This window comes from Heloderma suspectum, chromosome 2, assembly GCF_057233095.1.
Source record: "Heloderma suspectum isolate Gila_16-S chromosome 2, 16-S_ref, whole genome shotgun sequence".
NCBI classification, from domain to species: Eukaryota; Metazoa; Chordata; class Lepidosauria; order Squamata; family Helodermatidae; genus Heloderma; species Heloderma suspectum.
Window position 1 is genome coordinate 255310544 of NC_139459.1, and position 20512 is coordinate 255331055.

General features: G+C 44.4%; 1 protein-coding gene across 3 annotated transcripts in view; it reads left to right on the forward strand.

The window, feature by feature from the left end:
* Positions 1-20512, forward strand: part of SEPTIN8 (septin 8) — an 89504-nt gene that overhangs the window by 41448 nt on the left and 27544 nt on the right. For 2 of the 3 annotated variants that reach the window (XM_084838825.1, XM_084838823.1), the window contains exons 2-7: positions 1463-1577; positions 7533-7728; positions 9510-9696; positions 15507-15668; positions 17691-17787; positions 20224-20392. In XM_084838825.1, coding sequence (XP_084694951.1) covers positions 1463-1577; positions 7533-7728; positions 9510-9696; positions 15507-15668; positions 17691-17787; positions 20224-20392 — 926 coding nt within the window. The remainder of the gene's footprint in view (positions 1-1462; positions 1578-7532; positions 7729-9509; positions 9697-15506; positions 15669-17690; positions 17788-20223; positions 20393-20512) is intronic. The other variant, XM_084838824.1, reaches the window with a different exon arrangement.

Consider the following 20512-nt stretch of genomic DNA (forward strand, 5'->3'; position numbering starts at 1 on the left):
TAAGCAATGGGTTAGCTCTTTGTGTGAAACTGGCCTTAGAGTTGATTTATTTTCCTGTCAGTGGCAGGTGGAGAGTGAGTTAATAGTGGTAAAATGTAATCTGTGAAAAGGGTCTTGTTGGCTGTGTTATTAAATTTTGCAATTTTAATACCTCATTTGTAACCCTTTGGGGTTCAGGAGGGTTCTCCCCCCATGCATAAATTTTTTGGATTCTCTTGTATGACCATGGCATACTACCCACAACTACACAGGGAAAGTTTGGTGGCATAGAGTTGGATCCAGCATCTAATTGCCACATATGGAGGTTATTTCTGTGTGTTGTGTTGTACATTCTCTGTCTCTTTCTTTCTCTGTGCCAGTTTCAGTAGAGACATTGACCTGGTTCGCATGTCATGACCAGCCATGTTGGGGGAGAAATACCTAGAGCCCCTGCGGTATTCCTAGGTTGTTTTGTAATCTGGAAACAAAACAATAAGCGGTCAAGAGGCAGGGTGCTCGCTCCCATGTGTTAAACTCCCATGGGTTTAACAAATCACGGGTTACATCTGAACGAGGCCAGTAAGTGTATGTGTTGTCATATATGTTGCATTCTTTGCAGAACGTGGCTTGATTTGCAACTGGGTGAATTACTTGACTAGAACCTTTCTGTTCGTGACTAATTGTGGCACAAACCTGCCTTTAGTATTAGTTTATATGTGATCCCTTCTAATTCCATGCTTTGTGCATGGCATTAACTCTAAAATATTTGACTCATCTGATATAAACAAAGCTTCCGGAAAAGGTTGTCAGCCTAACGGTTGGCATCGAGAGGAAAGGAACAGATGGAAGTTCCTGGAGATGGAAAAGAGATGATGTTAGAACAAGACATTGCTTTAACAAGAAAAACTGGCTTAGTCACAGATGGCGTGGTGAAGTGGTTCAGCAGTCTTGCAGAGCCGCCCCCACCATTACTCCCCTTGGGAGTGTGATTGAACAAAGCTGCTTATGGCTGAGTTAAAGGAAACTGATCAAGGACTCCTGAGAAGCACTGCTGGCGAACGTGATTCAGGTGCAGGACACTTTAGGAAATGAAAGGATTGAAAGTGGTAAATCATGTGCATTGATTCCCCCCCCCTGCTTCTTAGCACTTAGATCCTATTGTATTTTGATTTTTCTTTCAAAATGACTTCACAGTTTTGTCTCCTGTCTCTTTAAGATAATTCTCTGTTAAGATCAGAGAGGGCTCCCCCCCCCCTTCTGATGCTTCACTATAATTACCAGTATGTCTGGAATGCGGCATATAAAAACATAATAAACCTCTGCGTGGGCAGCTGTAGGATTACTTCTGTGACTTACGCAACCTGCTGTACTTCGAGTAAAATGGTAGCATTTCTTACACCTTTTAAATGTATTTTTTTCCTCTAGCTCTCATTAATGTCCCGTCCAGTAGAATCCTGCTAACTAGTATCATTGCCTTTAACAGAATGAGGAGAAACGAAATCTCTCTCTGGGGGGCCATGTTGGATTTGACAGTCTTCCTGATCAACTTGTCAGCAAATCTGTGGCACAAGGCTTCAGCTTCAACATCCTCTGTGTGGGTGAGTAGAGTGTTTATGGCAAAGGAGAAGTGCCTGGGGATAATAACACGCAGAAATCAGCTTGCTAGAACCAGGGGAGGGGCCATAGCTCATAGGAAGAGCATTGGCTTTGCATGCAGAATGTGCCAGGTTCAATCCCCAGCAATTCCACTTAAAAGGATCAGGTAGCAGGTGACGTGAGAGACCTCTGCCCTGAAGTGAGACCTCTGCCCTCTCAGACCCTGGATTGCTACTGTTAGTCAAGGTAGACAATGGGCAAATAGTCTGATTGGTATCCTGTATTCCTCAGCCACTGTTTGAAACCAGCACCTTTAACCATAGCTAAATCTAAATCTAACACCAGGAAGTTAGATCTCCAAAATCTGGGATGTGGCATGCTCTGTCTAGGGTAGAGCTAAAATCTCATTTCACAGAATTTCAACCTCATATACCCCTTTTTCAAGTGACAGGAACCCAGTTTGAAGCATGCTCCTGAGTGCTCTCCTCCAACTTGCTTCGTGGTACTTTGATTTTTGCAATATAATTATTATATAAAAATGGAGTACATAACATAAATATACATAATATAAGCGAAAACTATACATGACAAAAATACAGAGGAGTGTGAAGAGACAGGAAGGAGAAAAAGGTGTGTGTGTGTGTGTGTGTGTGTGTGTCTGTGTGTGAAAGACGGGAATAATATACAGGTACTTTTGACAGCAAGCAAAGTAAAATTAAAGTATAGTAACAATGCAGTTCTTCATGTACTTTGAAATTTGTTATTACAAAAGTTAGTAAACACTGATCATCTGTCTCTAAATCTGTATATTTGTGTACCACTATAGTTTCTTGTCAAATAGGTCAATTAAGGCTATCCTTCAGATTTTCTCAAACCATTCTAAAACTTGTGAAATGTTTTATTTTCCAGTATTTAGCTCTATATATTTTTGAAGCCATCAGTAAATTTTTCATGAATTGTAAGTCTACTGAAGCTGCCTTTTCTTTGAGATATCCCAATAAAATTATGTTAAGTTCAGGGGGACCAGTATCCCATAATTTGATCATTTTAAGTAAAAAATGGCCTTCCAGAACATTTTAAGAAGGTTTGAAGTTGCCTTATTTCAGTAAGCCATAGTTCATAATAGCCACAGCCTGTTCAGTTTGGGACATAATGGCAAACGGTGGTTAATTAAAAATGGAAACAGAAGTTTTTGTCTCACTGGAGGGGGAGTGGCGGGCGCATCCGCCCAAGGCAGCTATAAACTGTACTTTATCACTGACCTCAAATGCAGCCATTATGCTTAAGTTTTTCTCCCGTACCTATGTTGTGATATCATCATGTCTGGTACTAGCCCATCCCACATCAGTTGCTGACAATGGGGCCAGGATTGCTGGGAGCCAGAATGACATCCCAACATGGGTAGGTTTGTCTAAACTTTGTGGGGGAAGGTCAACACAGGTTTGTTGTGTTTAAGCAGCAGCCCCCATGTTATCCACGCACCAGATCAATTTTTTTGTCCATTTAGTCCAGCATTATCTACTCTTGATAGGTTGCTGCTCTCCAGGGTGTCAGGCAGAGATTTTCCCCATCACATGCTGCCTGATCCTTCTAACTTCAGATACCAGGGAGTGAACCTGGGACCTACTACATGCAAAATGTGTGCTACCACTGAGCTATGGTTCCTCCCGAATGATATTGAGCATATTGTCCAGCTATGCTCCTAATTACCATCTTTATCTTACCTTGATCTGGATAGAAGATTGAGGGAGGTCAAATGCAATAAAATGTATCTCCATGAGCTACATCTGAATGTGCGTGCGAGAGAGAGAGAGAGAGAGAGAGCGAGCGCAGTCATGTGGGGGCACTTCCCAGATCTTTGTTTTTTGTCAAGACTGTATGATGAACTTGTGGATCAACGAGAGTCGTCCATTATTTGCTAATTGTACCGTGTGGCCTGGTTTCATATTTGAAAACTTTACCATACAACCCATGGTTTAAAGCTGCCTTGTTTAGTACTTGACTAGAGTTTGTGTTAACGTATGATTCCTGTTTGATAAGTAACAACAAGCCAGGAATAATAGAAACTGAATCCTGATTAAGTCCTCTTTCTGGCCATGGGGGAAGGGGTAGGGGGTGGACGCAAGCTTGAGGCTTTGCTCAAGCTCACAGAGGCTTGTCCATATAGCACTAAATCACAGCTTGGTGTTATGTGCGAACGTAGCCACGGAATACCAGAATTTTTTTAGCCTCTCAAGCTGCCTTGAAGTGAGCAAAGGAACTGTGGTGCCCCAAGTTAGCAGCCTTCCTTCTTATTTCCTCATCCATATTTTGATGGATGCACCTCCCGGTTCTTCATGACTTTCACAGAGAGCATTTATGTCAGGCTAGTATACTTGTTATCAGGTTTGCAGGTGGCAGTGATCATTCGTGCCTTTGATTTTTTGAGATGCATTAATGCATACAATCTTTGTTTTATCAGCAGGGAAAACAAGTTTTGGCTTGCATCTCCAGAAAGTGAACTGATCTGCAAGGCCAAATTCATGCTTTGCTTTCTTTGCAGATTTAGCTGAAACAAAAATTCCATAAATACCTTCTGTGCTCATTATAAATTAGCTGTCCAGTCTGGAGATTATCAGGAAAGACTTTACTTCAAAGCTTTTAAGTAATATGTTTTTCTATGTGCTCATGCTCTTTGTTTAGCAAAATACCTTGGGAAAGAATTTAATGCATACCAGGTGTCTCTGGGTAGCTGTAGATATATACCAAAACATCTGTGTAGTTTTATGATCTTCTTGGTGAATCTCTCGGCTGGGTGAAACCTCTTTTCCTTGTTTTTCACATCACATCTTTCTGCTTAGCTAAGTTATTTAACTAGGTAAACACTGTTCCTCATTCAGCAAAGATGCCCCACGTTGTCCTGGTCCTGTATTGCCTCATGAAGCATCTAGCCTTAGTGCTAGAAGAGGACTCCCTCTCACTGTTTAACGTGCCCAGCTACTGATGTCAGCAACAAACTGCCAACTCACAGGATGATACCTCTAGCAAAACAGTAAGGCTCAGATGCTTTATAAGGCCACCAGGACAATGTGGGGCATCTTTGCTGGTCCCAGGCAGTCCATCCTCCCCATCTGCATTAGGGCCTGAGAGACTGAGGAAGAGTTTGGATGCATGGAGAGTAAGTTGTAAGCAAACACAGTTTGTGAGATTGTACAACATCATCACTGATCCTCATCAGTTAAGGCATCAGCATTACCTTCCAATTTCCTGGCTTTATGGAGCTTGAGCTTAACTTTGTTCTTAAACTGTCAGGGTTTTTTTTAAACCAGTGTTTTTTATCACACACACACACACGCACACACACACACACACACTAACAACTTGTAGTTTTAAAGGGCTGCGGTGGCTTAGTGGTTAAGACGCTGAACCGCAGACTGGAAGGTCGGCAGGTCAGCAGTTCGAGACCCGAGTGCTGCGTGACGGAGTGAGCTCCCGTCTTCAGTCCCAGCTCCTGCCAACCTAGCAGTTCGAAAGCAAGAAATTGCAAGTAGATAAATAGGTACCGCCTCGGCGGGAAAGGTAACAGCGTTCCGTGCACCTCGGTGTTCAGTCATGCCGGCCACATGACCACGGAAGCGTCTTCGGACAGTGCTGGCTCTTCGGCTTAGAAACGGGGATGAGCACCACACCCTAGAGTCAGACACGACTGGTTGGGGACACCTTTACCTTTTTTTTAAGCTTTTGAGGGCATTTGATGTGTTCCCTAGAAAAAGGAAAGAAGAGCTGGATGTTGATTTTTAAGGACCCAAATGAACTTTGAATGTAGCCTGGGTGCTGCATTCAACACAGGTTCATGTAACAAACAAACATGATCAGTGCTGATGTAAATTTTGACAGTGAAGCATAAAGTGCTAATGCAGCACTGTGGGTGGGGAGAAGGGATTAAGGCTAAAGGCCATTAATCCAAAGAAATGTATGAGCAATCTTTCTGCAGCTTGGAACGTCTTGAAAGAATCTCAGTTACTAGTGGGCCTGGGCCAGCGTTAAAAACCTTTTGTTAACTTGTGTTTCAAAATATACCCACACTTCATTGCCTCTTTGACAAAACCACTTCGCTATTTCACAAGCCTGGGTAGCTGCCAGCCATAGCCCGGAGCGAATATTCCCTGATCCAGTTCCCGTTTGCTACTCTGACTCTGCCAGCAACACATCCTTGCATCATAAAGCACCAACCCAGGAGTTTCTGGGACTCTGCCATCTGTCAAACAGGTCTGTGTGGAGGATTTGAGATATAGTGAAATGATTATACTGCTGCACATTAATTCCTGGTCTTTCAAAGGGGTCTTCTGTCAGTAGGTTTCCTTTCTGCTAAAGTCCATTCATTCTCATTCATTCTCTCCTGAGGGGGAGAGCAGGAACATTTCTCCAGCCCTGTTGATAGGGCTGGAGGATTCTGTTCATGGTGGGGGGGGGAGGCGTTCCGTCTCTCCCCCCGGAATCCTCAGCGGGGGGGGGGGGAGGCGATCCAGTCCTCCCCCCCGGAATCCTCGACAGCTGGCTGTGCTCCGTGGCGGCGCCGCGGAGCAGCCGGCCAGGCCCAGGCCAGGGCCGTCTGCAGCCGGATTTCCGGCCACGGAGGGCTCTGGGTAAAAAACAACAACAAAAAAACACGTACGCAAATGGTGGCGGCTGCGTCAATATTTATGTAGACTAAGACGAAGAAAAGAAAGGGGAACGTAAATAGCATAGTGGGTGCTATTTGCGTTCCCCTTTCTTTTCTTCGTCTTAGTCTACGTAAATATTGACGTAGACTAAGATGGCAAAAAATAAGGAACGCAAATGGCGGCGGCCGTAGCCACCGTCATTTGCATACGCGTTTTTTTTTTTAAACCCAGACGTGATAGGTCTATCACATCTATGGGGGGGGGAGACACAGACTGCAAATGGCGGTGGTGGCAGCCGGTTGGAAGACCAGCCGCTGCTGAAGCCGCCGCTGGAGCCGCCGCCATCCGGAACATCCACCCCAGGTAAGTCTTGTCCCGGGGGGGATCCGCAGGGGGCGGGGGTGGCAGGCCGTTCCGCGGTGGATTTCAGGGGGCCGAATGCACTGGCATTTGGCCTCACCGAGATCCGTCACGGAATTCTCTGACGTCCCTACCTGTTGAAAGGCCTCCCTCACTAAGTCTCCTCCTCCCTCAGCTGTTGCCACCAGCACCGATTCCAGCCAGCTGAGATGAGAGAGAGGAGAAGGAGAATAGGGCCATTCCACTAGCCCTGCTAAAGGCTGATTTTCCCCCTCTTCCCTCCCCATTCCTTTTTCCTTGTGCATTGTGTCGTTTTATATTGTAAGACTTTGGGCAGGGACCGTCTTTCTTAATTATCATATTTAAGCCACTCTGGGAGCCTTTCTGACTGAGGAGCAGCATAAAAATACTTCAACTCAATAAATAAATTATAGATAGATATAGATAGATAGGTTTTTTTTCTCATACCATAAAGAGGATGAGTACTCTCCTAGAATTGCAATGCATTAGCACATCTTGCTGGGAGACTGCGCAAACATTGGCCGTGCTGGTCTTCGCCTCTTGCTGCTTGTTCTGTAGCTAGTGAAGCACTGCAAGCCCACGGCTGCTTAGAAGAGCAGAGGACAGAACCTGGTTGAACATTGTACTTCAAAAGCTGAAATGTTTATAGCTGTGAAAGGACTCTGTTCTGTGCTATTAACGCAAAGGAAGTGGGAAGGGGACAGGATACACCGTTTACATTTCAACAGAGGTTGAGGAGTTGTATATACAGAAAGCTTGTTCATTAGAAGCTTTTGGGAAGAAAGGCAAATAATAATCAAAGGCGGTGACTTTATTTCTAACCCCTGAGGGTTGTGCTGCAATTCTCTGGAACCAATTTGCTTTGAAATCATGAACAATCCCCAGTGGAGGAAAAACATAACTGAAGCCTTTTTTCTTTCTTAAATTTCTTAGGTGAAACTGGCATTGGCAAATCCACACTGATGAACACTCTCTTTAATACAACATTTGAAACGGAAGAAGCCAGCCACTATGAGCATGCGGTCCGCTTAAGGCCACGGACATATGATCTGCAGGAAAGCAACGTCCACCTGAAACTGACGATTGTAGATGCTGTGGGGTTTGGGGATCAGATAAATAAAGACGAAAGGCAAGTCACTTTCTGATTTGGCCCCAAAAAGCTTGCAGCCGTTGGATGTGTAAAGGAATGTAATTCTTCTTGGAATCCAGTTGGATCATAGTTCCCATGATCATCTGCTTACAAGATCTGTCATGGAAGGCTTAGAGGACACACCAGTCAGGAAGCTTTTATTGTCCATCATAAACCAGAATAGAGCAGTAACAGGAAACTCCTGACTCTACAGCCAGATACCATTAAATCCAGCGCCACCTAGTGACTAAACTGTATAATGACACTATCCACACAGCCTACACATTTAATAACTTTTTCCAGATGTGTTGTGCTTGGTAGGAAACTGCAGAATTCATGTTGGCCATGAACCTCTGACTTTTGGGTGTGTTACCTATAGAGACGTGAGGGCCTGGGGAAAAAACCATGAGAATTTGGGAGGACTGGAGAGGATTTTTTCCCCCCTCAAAGATAAAAGAAGGCTCTAGGAGGGGATTTTCCCCCCAAATGTTTCTGTTCTCCCCCCCAAGTTCTTTTTCCATGCCTTCACATCTTTAGTTGGCTACATTCTTTCTTGTTTCCTCAATTGGACATAGTGCAAACTGCTGTGTTATGTGCAGGTTAAGGGGACAGCTAGGGAGTTGAGGTACTGCTGCTTCCCTCCATCAGCTGTTTCCACCCTTCCCTGATTCTCTTCCTGAAGTATGATGGCTGTGGTTAGTTTTTTCCCTATTTTATTGGCAAGATGGTGGCTGCTGTGCATCTTCCCTCCAGACGAGGAAAAGGAAACTTGAGAGAAGGGATTTGTAGGTGGAAGATGCCACTGACACTGAGTGGCAACAGGAGAGAGCTATTGCTTTAATGTCCTGCTTGTGGACTTCTGAGGTATCTGATGGGCCATTGTGGGAAACCAAATGCTGGACTAGACAGATCTTTAATCTGCTGCAGCAGAGCTGCTCTTATGAGGATAGTAAACAATGTAGTATTTCCTCTATTGCTTCCTGACCCTTTCACTCTGCATGTGGTGTCCCCCCACCCCAGCTTCCATTCCTAGAAACAAAGGGAGTAAAAGATGCAGTACCAGAAGGACCTTGCAGAATAGGAGGGGAAGGAGGAGCATTCCTAGCTCATAGGGAGGTAGTTCAAATCCTGCCATTTCTGTCTCCACTCCCTGCCCATGCCTGGAGGAATTTGGATATACTCAGCCACTCTGATATGTGTCAAGTACATCTTGCCTAATAACGAATTGTAGGTTAACTGTGGGTTATTTAACCCTGAATTAATCCATAGTATCCAGGTTCGGATGCCACAGAGCAACCTCCAGTTGGGCCAATCGGAGGTTGCACATGCAAAATGGCGGTGGCACACACCCATCATGCACCATGGCAAATCGTGGATTAATTAATTAATTAACCTACAAATTGCCACCAATACATGCAAAATGAGTCATTGTGTAGAGAGCAGCTCTAGTTCCATGTTATCTCTTCTTCTTTATAATAACATCATCCAGCTCAGTACGTCAAAACATGGCACACACCAAAAAGCTTTTTTGGCAGTTGTTTACCATTTTCCTACTCCTTTTGTGAACCACCTTATGCTAATTTAGCTTTGACCTTGTGGTGTAACTTGCCAGTTAGTGCTAAAGGCTTTTTAATGTCTTTTGTACCAAATTCCAATCAAAGCTTGGTGGATGGGAAAGACCGAGCCCGTTCTTCTTGCAGATGTTTCCAAGCGATGCACCTGATAGTCATTGTGTATGAAGTGTGCCGCCCATTCAGGTTGCTAATGGAATTAGTTTGTAGTTACAGGCCGATAGTAGAATACATTGACACGCAGTTTGAAAACTACTTGCAAGAAGAGCTGAAAATCCGGCGCTCCCTCTTTAATTATCATGATACAAGAATCCACGTCTGCCTTTACTTCATCACTCCAACTGGCCACTCACTGAAGTCCTTGGATCTGGTAACCATGAAAAAGCTGGACAGTAAGGTATGTACTTGAGGGCATGCACGTCTCACAAGCATCGGCTTTCAGTTACGTTTGTCTTAACAGTAGCTGTGGTTAGCACCTTTCCTTCACTGGACATATTTTGGATTCCAGATAATTTGGACAAAACCCTTTGTCAGGGTTCCCCTTATGGCCTGGACCCCCTGAGCAACTCCTTAAAGATCTCTTGCCTCCTTAAGAATCCCTTTCCTTCTTTTAAACTTCCCCTTCCCAGTGATGTGGGTTTAGACTGTAGACGTGGGGTGATTGGCACTTCGGATACTTGGGTTTTAACCACAACAGTTTACTGGTAAATTAAAGCAAGCAAATCACAATTAAAGCTATTTACACGATAGAGCTGAGTGATACAAAAGACATTAAGAAAAAATAAAAGTTGCAAAACACAAGTTCCTTTACCCTAGCTGACCTTCGACTTCTCCAGGCTGCTTCTTCCTGCTCCTTCTTCAGGCTCTGGTCTCCCCTACTCTGCTCTTACTGGCTCTCTAGCTGTCTTTAGTGGCTCTCTCACTCATCCGTCTAAACCGAAAGTACTGCTTCAAATCTGAAGAAATGAAACTTAACTGGGGAAATTAAACTTCTCCTCTCAGGGATACCCCCTCCCAACAAAAAAAAACCCAGGCCTCTAAGCCTGACCTTTTTACTTGGCTCTGTAGGCCCCAAAACTTCATACCCTTGTAGGATACTAAATCCTCTCACTTGCCGTACTTTTATATAAATGTTTGTTCTCTCTCCTTTTATATACACATGTGCACATGCGTGCACTGCAAAGGAAGTATAATATATTCTGTTCTCAGTAGCCTCTATGGGTATTTCCCCTCCCCACTACATTATGATCATTTTGAGCAGGGCTAGTTCAGTATTATTAAATGTGTTAATTTTCTAAATGCCATCCTTCTGGAGATCCGGAGTGGTGTGTACATCTTCAGTGCTATCACTGATTCTACTGAGATGCGCATGAAGAGAGAATAGGTTAGGGAAAGGAAATCCAGCCTGTGCATGGAGCTTAATCATTACTGCTCTGCTTACAGCAAGATCATCCTGACGGTTGTGTGGAAAACAGCTTAACAGGCAAGTTATGAGAAGATGGTTAATATGGTAAATCAGTTTGCATGAGTTGTGGCTGTTCTGATGCAGTAGCCACCAGGATATATTGCTCTCTTGGGATGCTTCTAAGGCAACAACCATTTGTGGCAGTAGTAACCAAGCTTAACACATCTTAGGGACGCGAATAACTGCTTCCTTACAGTGTGTTTCCAGTGAGCCTGGCTGATAACTGGCCATTTGATTTATCACATGGTGCTGAAAGAGAAAAAGCAAGTCCTCTGTAGTGCATGCTGTGAGGAGAGCTTGGGGCAAACTGCAAAGCTCACTGACATCAAAAAATTCATGTTCAAAAGAAAAAACAGTCATGTTTATGTCATATTTCTAATGAGTGGCCTTTTTAAACAAATAATATTAAACACAAAACAACCAAGCAATGCCCTTGTCAAGGGCTCTTTGGAGGCCTCTCTCAGTCTAATCCAGTAGCCAAGTCCAGACACAGACAAAGGGATTCCTTTCAAAGCTTTATTCTTCTTTTACAACTTAACAACTCTACCGTTTGCAACTAGATCTGAGCAGCAGAGTACCTTTGCCCTAAGTTGGAACAGTTGGTCCCCGTTTGAAAGGGAATTACTGGCAGATCCCTGAACTTAAGGACTAGGGAGAGTCCCTCCCCTTTTCCCTTGGATCCTCTGGGTGCAGCTGTTGTTTGCGCGCCAACCGGGCACTACGCCTCCTTTCTGCGCCCTCCATTTGGCGCCGCTCTCTGCGTCGGCGTCGCGCATCCACCAAGTCTGCTATCCGCGCTCTGTCACTCCCTGGACTGCTATCTAAGCTAGGAATGCTGGTGGGAGGAATCTCCGTCAGCTGTGGGCCTTGGGAAAGAGGAGCGCACTCCTCTCCCAGGAGCGACTGCTCTTCCTCAGAATCAGAACTACTTGGGGATTCTATGGGCTCAGTGTCCACCCTGACATCCCTTTCTTACATATTAATAGGAACATCTAATCTGCTGGAAAATAGAAATGTGCCCCCCTCCCACTATCTTTTTCTGCTACCCACCTATAGTTCATCGCCTTCACTCTATGTGCTGTGTACCCTGGACTGGACGTGTAGAGCTTTGCATGTTACCTTTGTGTGGGGCTGTGGCTATTTGCACACTAGTCTCCCCTTCCTTCACCAGCAGCTGCTTCTGAGAGTGTCACAAACCTAATTCTATGTGCATCTCTCCTTTATACTTGATAGGCTACAGGCTGGCCCTGTCATTAGGCAGAGTGATGCAGCTGCCTCAGGTGGCAGATGCTGGGAGGAGGGCAGCAACAACCCTCCTTCAACTGCTCCCCCTCACTCCTCTAAGCTATCCTGCTGTATGCTCACTAAGCTAGCCAGCTGCCCTTGGGTTCAGTGGAAGATGTTGATCTGTTGCCAGTCTTGAAGCAAGATTTAACTGCCATTCTTCTCCAATTCCATGTACAGAATTGTGTGTGTGTGCTTTGTCCTTTGCCTCAGGCAGCAAAATGTTTTGGGTGATCCTGAGAGATTACATGTGATGATTATGCTCAAGCATGCGTATCCAAACAGAAAAAATAAAGTGAGAATTATCCCCAAGTAAACATGCTTAAGATCTGGTTTTAGCTCCAAATTGGCCACCCTTGGCATCCAAAGTTCTTAAGTGTGAGACATCAAGCCAAGGATCAATCTGTAAGAACAGTGGCTAACTAGAGTTGTGTGTTTCCACCACGGAACTTATTCATATTTTGCCCTCCCTCATTACAGCCTGGCTCAAGTTCTTAAATAGCGGCATGGATTCTAACACAATAGTAAACTCTTTGGAAGACCAGGAAATGTAATCCCCATTTTACAGAAGGGGAGTGAAAGGATATAAGGATTCAAGGGCAGTATGGGTAGATCTGGGTGACAAACCTCTGATGAAGGTATTCAGGGTGTGTGAGGTAGGTAGGAAATAATGCTCTCATTTTCCAGCTCTCTCTTCTGTCTCTTCTGGAGTCTAATATGGATTAGATACTACATTGGCTTGAGATCAGACATCTGCTTAGTGAAGATGTCTTTTGGTAGGCATCTGAATTGGTTATACATAGATGGGGGCAGCTGTTTGACAGCTCTGCAGTGTCAGCAGGATGATGTCAGAGATGGGGTGGACTGTCTGGGTTTCCTGTGATATTCTTGTATCTTGTTAATCAGAGTGACTTCTCCAGGCTTTTCCAGGGTGGAGGATCTTTCGGCAGAGTTTGCTCTTCTGTCATGCATTTGTGTGCGGCTGAGCTCATAACTAAACCAGCTGTTGCCTACTGTATCTAATTACTTCCAGACAGCCAAAAAGTCATCTTCAAAGCTGAATGCTTAAGCTAAATCATAAATGCCTCAGAGTGCAGTTGAAACAAGTGGGGTAGACTGGAACTGAACCATGTCTGGCTGTTCATATGGAACAGCAAAAAAGTTGAAAGGAGTCAGTCCCATCTGATATACCACTTTATCTTAACTCAGTGTACCTGTTGGCACAATAAAGTAAGGCTGTTTTGGAAAGCCACCTGCCTCTAAAAGGCCCTTTGTGATCTACACATGTTTTGTTATATTGGTTTGAATATATGATATAATAAGCAGGTGTTTTCCATCTTTAATCTAGTTCCATACGTGTTCTTGTGGTGGCCTCAGCCTATAGATTCTGGCTTCATTCCCAGCTCTGGAAATAAGATTGGGAGATGAAGACAAAAGGATCCACTAGATGTCACAAGTGGATGCAATTTTGAGAGGAGTGATGGATTATCTGTTAGGAAATTTAGAGATGAATCTTGCAATAATCAAAAGACATGTAGGGCATAAGGATCCTTACTCAGAGAATGAGTTCACTAGTAGTATATATAGGATATGGCTAGCTAGGACTGAACTGAATTTGGAATCACAGACGTTGGCTCTTCCAGTGCTCGTGTGAGCACTGTCTTGTTCATCCTTTTCCTGAGTGCAAACCTTAATATGCTGTAGTCTGCAAATGGGCATATATTGGCCAGATGGCTAGCCTTCATATTCTTTGGCAAGCCATCGAAATAAAAGCAGAAAATAAGCCAACTATTGATCTGCAGAGACAGCTTGGTATATAAAGGTGGCCTATTGATTTGACTCACCAATTTCAAATATGGGAAACGCTTTAAAAAGTTGAATTGCATCTGATATAGGTCGCTACAGTGGGAGGAAAGATACTGTCCTCCTGTTCTAGTATGTGGAGAAAATGCATTCTAAATTGTGACTGACAACATGGAGCCAGGGCAGTTCACTCTATCCCATCTTACTTTTTCACTGTTCAGTTGTAAACCTTCACAAGCAACATTGTTTTGGTGCTGCTGTGGTCCAGCAATTGTACTAATTCCAAGGAGAGGGAAAAAGTTACTGGGAAACATTCTGGTGAGCACCCAGGATGCTCTCTTTCTTGAAGGGTTTAGGGAACTTACCCAGAAGATAGTCAACCATGGAGGGAGCAATCCTATGGCCACTAGTCAGTGGCTAGACAGCCATAGGATATGTCGGTTCCCTGGGAACCGACCTCCCCCCACCCTGCTGCGCTGCCTCATAGGCAGCTCGGAATGGCCCCGGGCTTGGAAGAGGAGTGTGGGGTGGTAAAAATGGGGGGTTCTGGGGGGCATTCTGGGGTGGGGTAGGTGGAAATGCCGGTACGACACATCCTGTGTGTTGTCTGGCAGCTGCTTTGCCCGCTCTGCCTTCCCACAGCTAGATATCTGAAATTTGCTGTCTAGCTGCAAATGGAGGGCATGGAGGGGATGGTCCGCTCCGAGCTTCTCCTGCCCTGCATTGGATAGGTGGTCGCTTCTGAGTTCAGAGGTGGCAGCCTATCCCCATAGGACTGCGCCCTTAAGGATTTGTGTTCAAATTTAGTGTTGGATTTTTAAATATGTGTCTCAGATGGGGCAAGGGAATCCTTAAAATGAAGGGTATAGGGTGTTGTGGTGGGGAATGCGTGCTCATTATATACGAAATATATGCCATAAATGATTGATTCTACAATCAAATAACCATTAAATTAGTCAGTCAAATTACTTCAGTCAATTCAGTGTGAAAAAGCACTTAACAGATTAAATCATTCCAGTCAAAATGTTAATACTGCCAAGGGAGCATTCTTATGAAGCTGTCTATTCCAGTAACTTAGAGACCAGTTCCAAATTTCATAAAAATTATTTCATTTGACATTTCCCTTCCTTCACTTCACAGAATCTTGCCAAATGCAAAACATATAAGGTATTCCAAGTCCTTTTTAACCAGTCTACTGAATATGGACCCTTCAGCCTCTTTCCTTTTGCTATTTATCTCAATTCTAGCTGCAGTCCTAACCAATATTAGTATTTATTTTTATTTATCATATGGCACATTCACGTCCGTTACAATTTAAAAACATAGAGCATAATAAATATGAAATATAAAATATAGACAGGAAGATCACAAACATATGTCTAGGTTACAGATGTAGTTTTTTGCTTCAGTTGTCACAGCCAGGAAATCAGCAAAGTCTCCACTGTAGGCTCGGTTTTGACACTCTGTCACTATATGTTGGATAGTTTGTTTTTCAGCCCCACAATCATAATTTGATGATGCTATTTGCCCCATTTATAAAGGGCATCTGCACATCTACCATGATAATACAATTTTATAACCAATCCTTGATTATAAGGATGATAAGCCTTAAAAATTGGGTTTTAATTATGTCCAATTGTTTCCTTCCTGCACAGGTGAACATTATCCCTATAATTGCCAAAGCTGACACCATCTCCAAGAGCGAGTTGCACAAGTTTAAGATTAAGATCATGAGTGAACTGGTCAGTAATGGAGTCCAGATCTATCAGTTCCCCACAGATGATGATGCCGTAGCTGAGATTAACTCTGTAATGAATGTGAGTAATGGGCTTTCTGCTCCACGCTTGTATAGTTTTGCATTTATAGCGGTTACATTTCAAAATGGAAGACTATGTGAACTGGTGGACTCTGTTCATGGTGGTGCTTAGGTGCTCCTCCTCCCATTTCTTAACTGGGTGCTCCTTTTATAATGAGGAGGCAGTGGAATCTTCTCACACTGGCTGTTTAACTTAATTTATGTAGAGGCATTTGAGCCTTGCCAGTAAAAGACCCGTAGGGTTACGCACATTTTCCAAAACAACCTGATTACCAGAATGGGAGACATTTTGTGCCTCTTGCTTAAACTTGCAATGTGCTAGCCTTCCCCAACCTGGTACCTTCCAGAAGTTTCAGACTACATCTCCCAGCATTCCTCATTATTAGCCGTGCTGGCTGCGGCTGATGGTGATGGCGGAAGGCTGCAATATGGTATACTTCATCATTATTCCTGCGTTAAGCAGGGGGTTGGACTCGATGGCCTTGTAGGCCCCTCCCAACCCTACTATTCTATGATCATAGCAAATCGCACTTTTGTCAGGCAGCAAGCAAAGACAAGACATGACACCTTGGATAAAATGTAGGGATATGGACCTTTCCCCTGCATACACGTCAACTGTCCTTGGTGCTGGTGTGTGTGTGTGTGTGTGGGGGGGTGAATTTACAGTGCCAGCCAGAAGCATACCAATGCATGCAGGCTTCGGATGGAAATAATGTATGAGTTCCCTCTTCATGCGTTTGAATAAGGAGCAGACTGGGGAAGCTGAGGAAATGGTATATCAAACATTTATAGTGCTTCACATGCATTGTGTCAGTACGAGAGCCCAGTGCAATAGAACAGTGTTAGGAGTCTTCTAGGAGAGGGGAGGGGGCTGAGGCTTCGCTTGCGTACAGTCATTTAGTGAGGTGAGATTTATTTACCACATCCTACCTTACTTACAAAGGGATTCAAGGCAGCATACATGGATCTCTTCCTCCTCCCATTTCATTGTCACAACAACCCTGTGGAGGTCAGCTAGGCCGAGAGGAAGTGGCTGGCCTAGCAAATTTAATGGGAATTTGAATCTGGCTCTCCCCAGCCCTAGTCTGACACTCTGATCTCTACATCACAGTGGTTCTGCCCAGACACTTTTCTTGGCTACTACACTATACTAGCTGAACCCTGTAGAGTGCAAAAAATACTTCCTAGTAATCCTCTAATAATCCACAGTCATAAGGATTTTCAGTGCTACACAGGCATTCTTCTGCTTCTATCTGCTGAAGTTAACCTCCTCTAGCCACGTAGTACACTTTTGAGCAAGGTTACAGGAAAGAGCCAAGTGGGATGTTGGGAATGTGGTGTGTACAGTCCACCACAAAGGATTATTGGTAAAATCTATGCACTTAGAAATTCTCTGCATGACTACATAAAATCTTCAGTTATTGTTTGGTTGAAAATCCTGGAATGTTTAAAGTATGTAAGGGCTGACATTTTCTCAAGATGAGTGTTTAGTTTTGGCAGTTTCGCCTTCACAGCATGCAAGTACCACAGACATGGAAGGGTCAAATTACTTGCTACATTAATTACGTAGCATGTAGTTGACCTAAGTACATGTGGTCCAGATTTGGATTGGGACCACTGTGCACCAGGAGTGGAGGATTAAATCCACCCCCAGTTGTTTGCTTCCCAAAACTTGCCTCCCCCCACATGGGAGAAAAACGAAAAAAGCCTCCATTGGCATTAAATAAAACAAAAAACCTCCCCCATTCAAGGAGGGGGGCGGGATTTTAGGAAGCAAAGAATGGTGGCCATGTCCTCTTGGTGCATGTTGATCCCAGTTCAAATTGGGGCAACACACACTTTAGAGTAAGAAAATTAGAGGGTTCAGCTACATGCTATGTAATTAATGCAACTTGGGGTTTGGCCCTGAGAAAATTGAGTTTAAGAGCCAAATGAGACTAAGAGAGAAAATGACCAGTTCTATGAGACTAACAACTAAAGTTTTATCTTTTGCTTGTAATTCCATGGTGACGTGTCATTTTAGGCTCATCTACCCTTTGCTGTTGTGGGAAGCACAGAAGAGGTAAAGGTTGGAAATAAAATGGTGAGAGCTCGGCAATATCCATGGGGTGTGGTACAAGGTAAGTCAGAAGCTGGGCCTCTCCAACAGTGATGTGCATCCTTGCCTGTAGTGGCTGTTAGGGAATGTTTCCTACTCATGTAGCCATTACAAGCAATGGGTTAACTAACACTGTTTTGTGGCCAGTGGCAGCTTGCCTTGAATTCCTGAGAATGTCATGGTCATACGTTAGTTGAACAGTCTTTTGCACAGGAAGCATATCTGTAAGCCACTTTTCCAACAAAAAATCTGGAGCGCAGAGTGACTCCCAATGATATAAAAGTATTAAAAAGTGTATAAATAACATTTCAGTCAATCCATCAACTTATCTGTATTATTATAATTTATTTATTATTTATTATTAAATTTATTAATCGCCCATCTGGCTGGTCACCCAGCCACTCTGGGCGATGTACAACATACAATAAAACAGTTTAAAACAATAAAATTCTACAATAAAAACATTTTCTAAAATACCCTAACCCACCCCAAATGCCTGCCTGAACAACCACGTTTTTAATGCACGATGGAAGCTCATTAAAGAGGGGCATGACAGAGTTCCCTAGGGAGGGAGTTCCACAGAGTGGGGGCCACCACAGAAAAGGCCCTCTCCCTCGTCCCCACCAGTCTAGCTGTCCTGGCTGATGGGACAGAGAGAAGGCCATCCGAGGCTGATCTTGTTAAGCGGCCTGTCTGGTGCTGCTGGAGGCGCTCCTTAAGATAGGCTGGGCCGGAACCATATAGGGTTTTAAAGGTCAAAACCAACACCTTGAATTTGGCCTGGAAAACAACTGGTAACCAGTGCAACTCCTTCAGCACTGGAGTGATGTGATCTCGCCGGCGGCTGCCTTTAATCAGGCGAGCCGCCGCGTTCTGTACCAGCTGCAGTTTCCGAACCATCTTCAAGGGTAACCCCACGTAGAGTGCATTACAGTAGTCTAAACGAGAGGAGACCAGGGCATGTACTACCGATGGGAGCAGATGGTCGGGAAGGAAGGGGCTCAGCCGCCGTATCAGATGGAGTTGATACAGCGCTGTCCGGCTCACAGCTGACACCTGAGCCTCCATGGACAGCTGGGTGTCCAAAATGACCCCCAGGCTGCAGACCTGGTCTTTCAAGAGTAGCCGTACCCCATTCAACACCAGGTCAACATCCCCTAGCCTCCTCTTGTCTCCCACCAAAAGTACCTTGGTCTTGTCAGGGTTGAGCTTCAGCTTATTCCTCCCCATCCAGCCACTCACCGTCTCCAGACATTTGGACAGGGATTCTGCGGCCAACCTTGGTGAAGATTTGAATGAGAGGTAGAGCTGCGTGTCATCCGCATATTGATGACACTGCACCCCAAACCTCCTGATGATAGCCCCCAGCGGCTTCACATAGATGTTAAATAGCATCGGGAAGAGGATGGAACCCTGTGGCACCCCACAAGTAAGTGGCCACGGGTCCGAAACCTCCTCTCCCGGTGCTACCCTCTGGTACCTGCTGGAGAGGAAGGACCGGAACCACCACAATATGGTGTCTCCCATGCCCACCCCCTCCAGGCGGTCCAGGAGGATACCGTGGTCAACGGTATCAAAAGCCGCTGAGAGGTTGAGGAGAACAAGGAAGGAGCATTCACCCCTATCCAGAGCCCTCCTCATATCATCTACCAAGGTGACCAAGGCCGTTTCTGTCCCATGCCTAAGCCTGAAGCCCGACTGAAATGGGTCTAGATAATCAGTTTCTTCCAAGTGTGCCTTCAACTGCACCGCCACCACCCGCTCAATCACATTGCCCAAAAATGGCAGATTTGAGACTGGGCGAAAGTTGTTCAGAACTTGGGGATCCAAGGAGGGCTTCTTTAAGAGCGGTCTTATCGCTGCCTCCTTGAGGGCTGATGGCATCACTCCCTCCTCAAGGGAGATGTTCACCACCACCCTGATCCCCTCACCCAGTCTCTCTGCAGACCATAATGAGCCAAGATGGGCAAGGATCAATGTGAAAATTATAATGTGAAAAGCAGAATGTAAAAGTAGTGCAAGAAGAAGAAAAAACAATGCAATAAACAATTCAAAGAGTTTGAATGAAAAAACATAGTTTTTTCCCACAAAAATCAAAATTTAATATATACATTTCCATGCAAACAAGGCTAAAAACAGAGCAAAACAACAATATGAACAATATTAATTATATATCATAATATATCAGTGTGATTAAATTAGGCTGCAATCCTAAACACAACTGCTAGGTAGTAAGCCCCTTTGAACAGAGTGTGATTTCCTATGCATCTTCACTCAGACTGCACTATAAAACTTGCTAATCCTGCTGTGTGAAGCTTTGATCCTGTTATCAAAGGAAGCACTGTTTTCATTTTACTTCGGATGTTATTCCAACAAAAGAGATTCCAGGGTTTTGAGACTAGTTATTTAGTAACCATTTTTTAAACGTTGGTTATGCTTCTTCTCTTTGTGTAATCAGTTGAAAATGAAAGCCACTGTGACTTTGTGAAGCTGCGAGAAATGCTGATCCGTGTCAACATGGAAGATCTTCGGGAGCAAACTCATGCTCGCCACTATGAGCTCTACAGGCGGTGTAAGCTAGAAGAAATGGGGTTCAAAGATACTGATCCTGACAACCAGCCATTCAGGTGAGAGAGCATCCCCTCAGTTATTTCTTTCCACTGGTGTACCTGCACGGATGTGTGGAAGCTGGAATATCACGGATTTTTGCGAGCACAATGAGAGTAATGTGACATGTTTTAATGCTA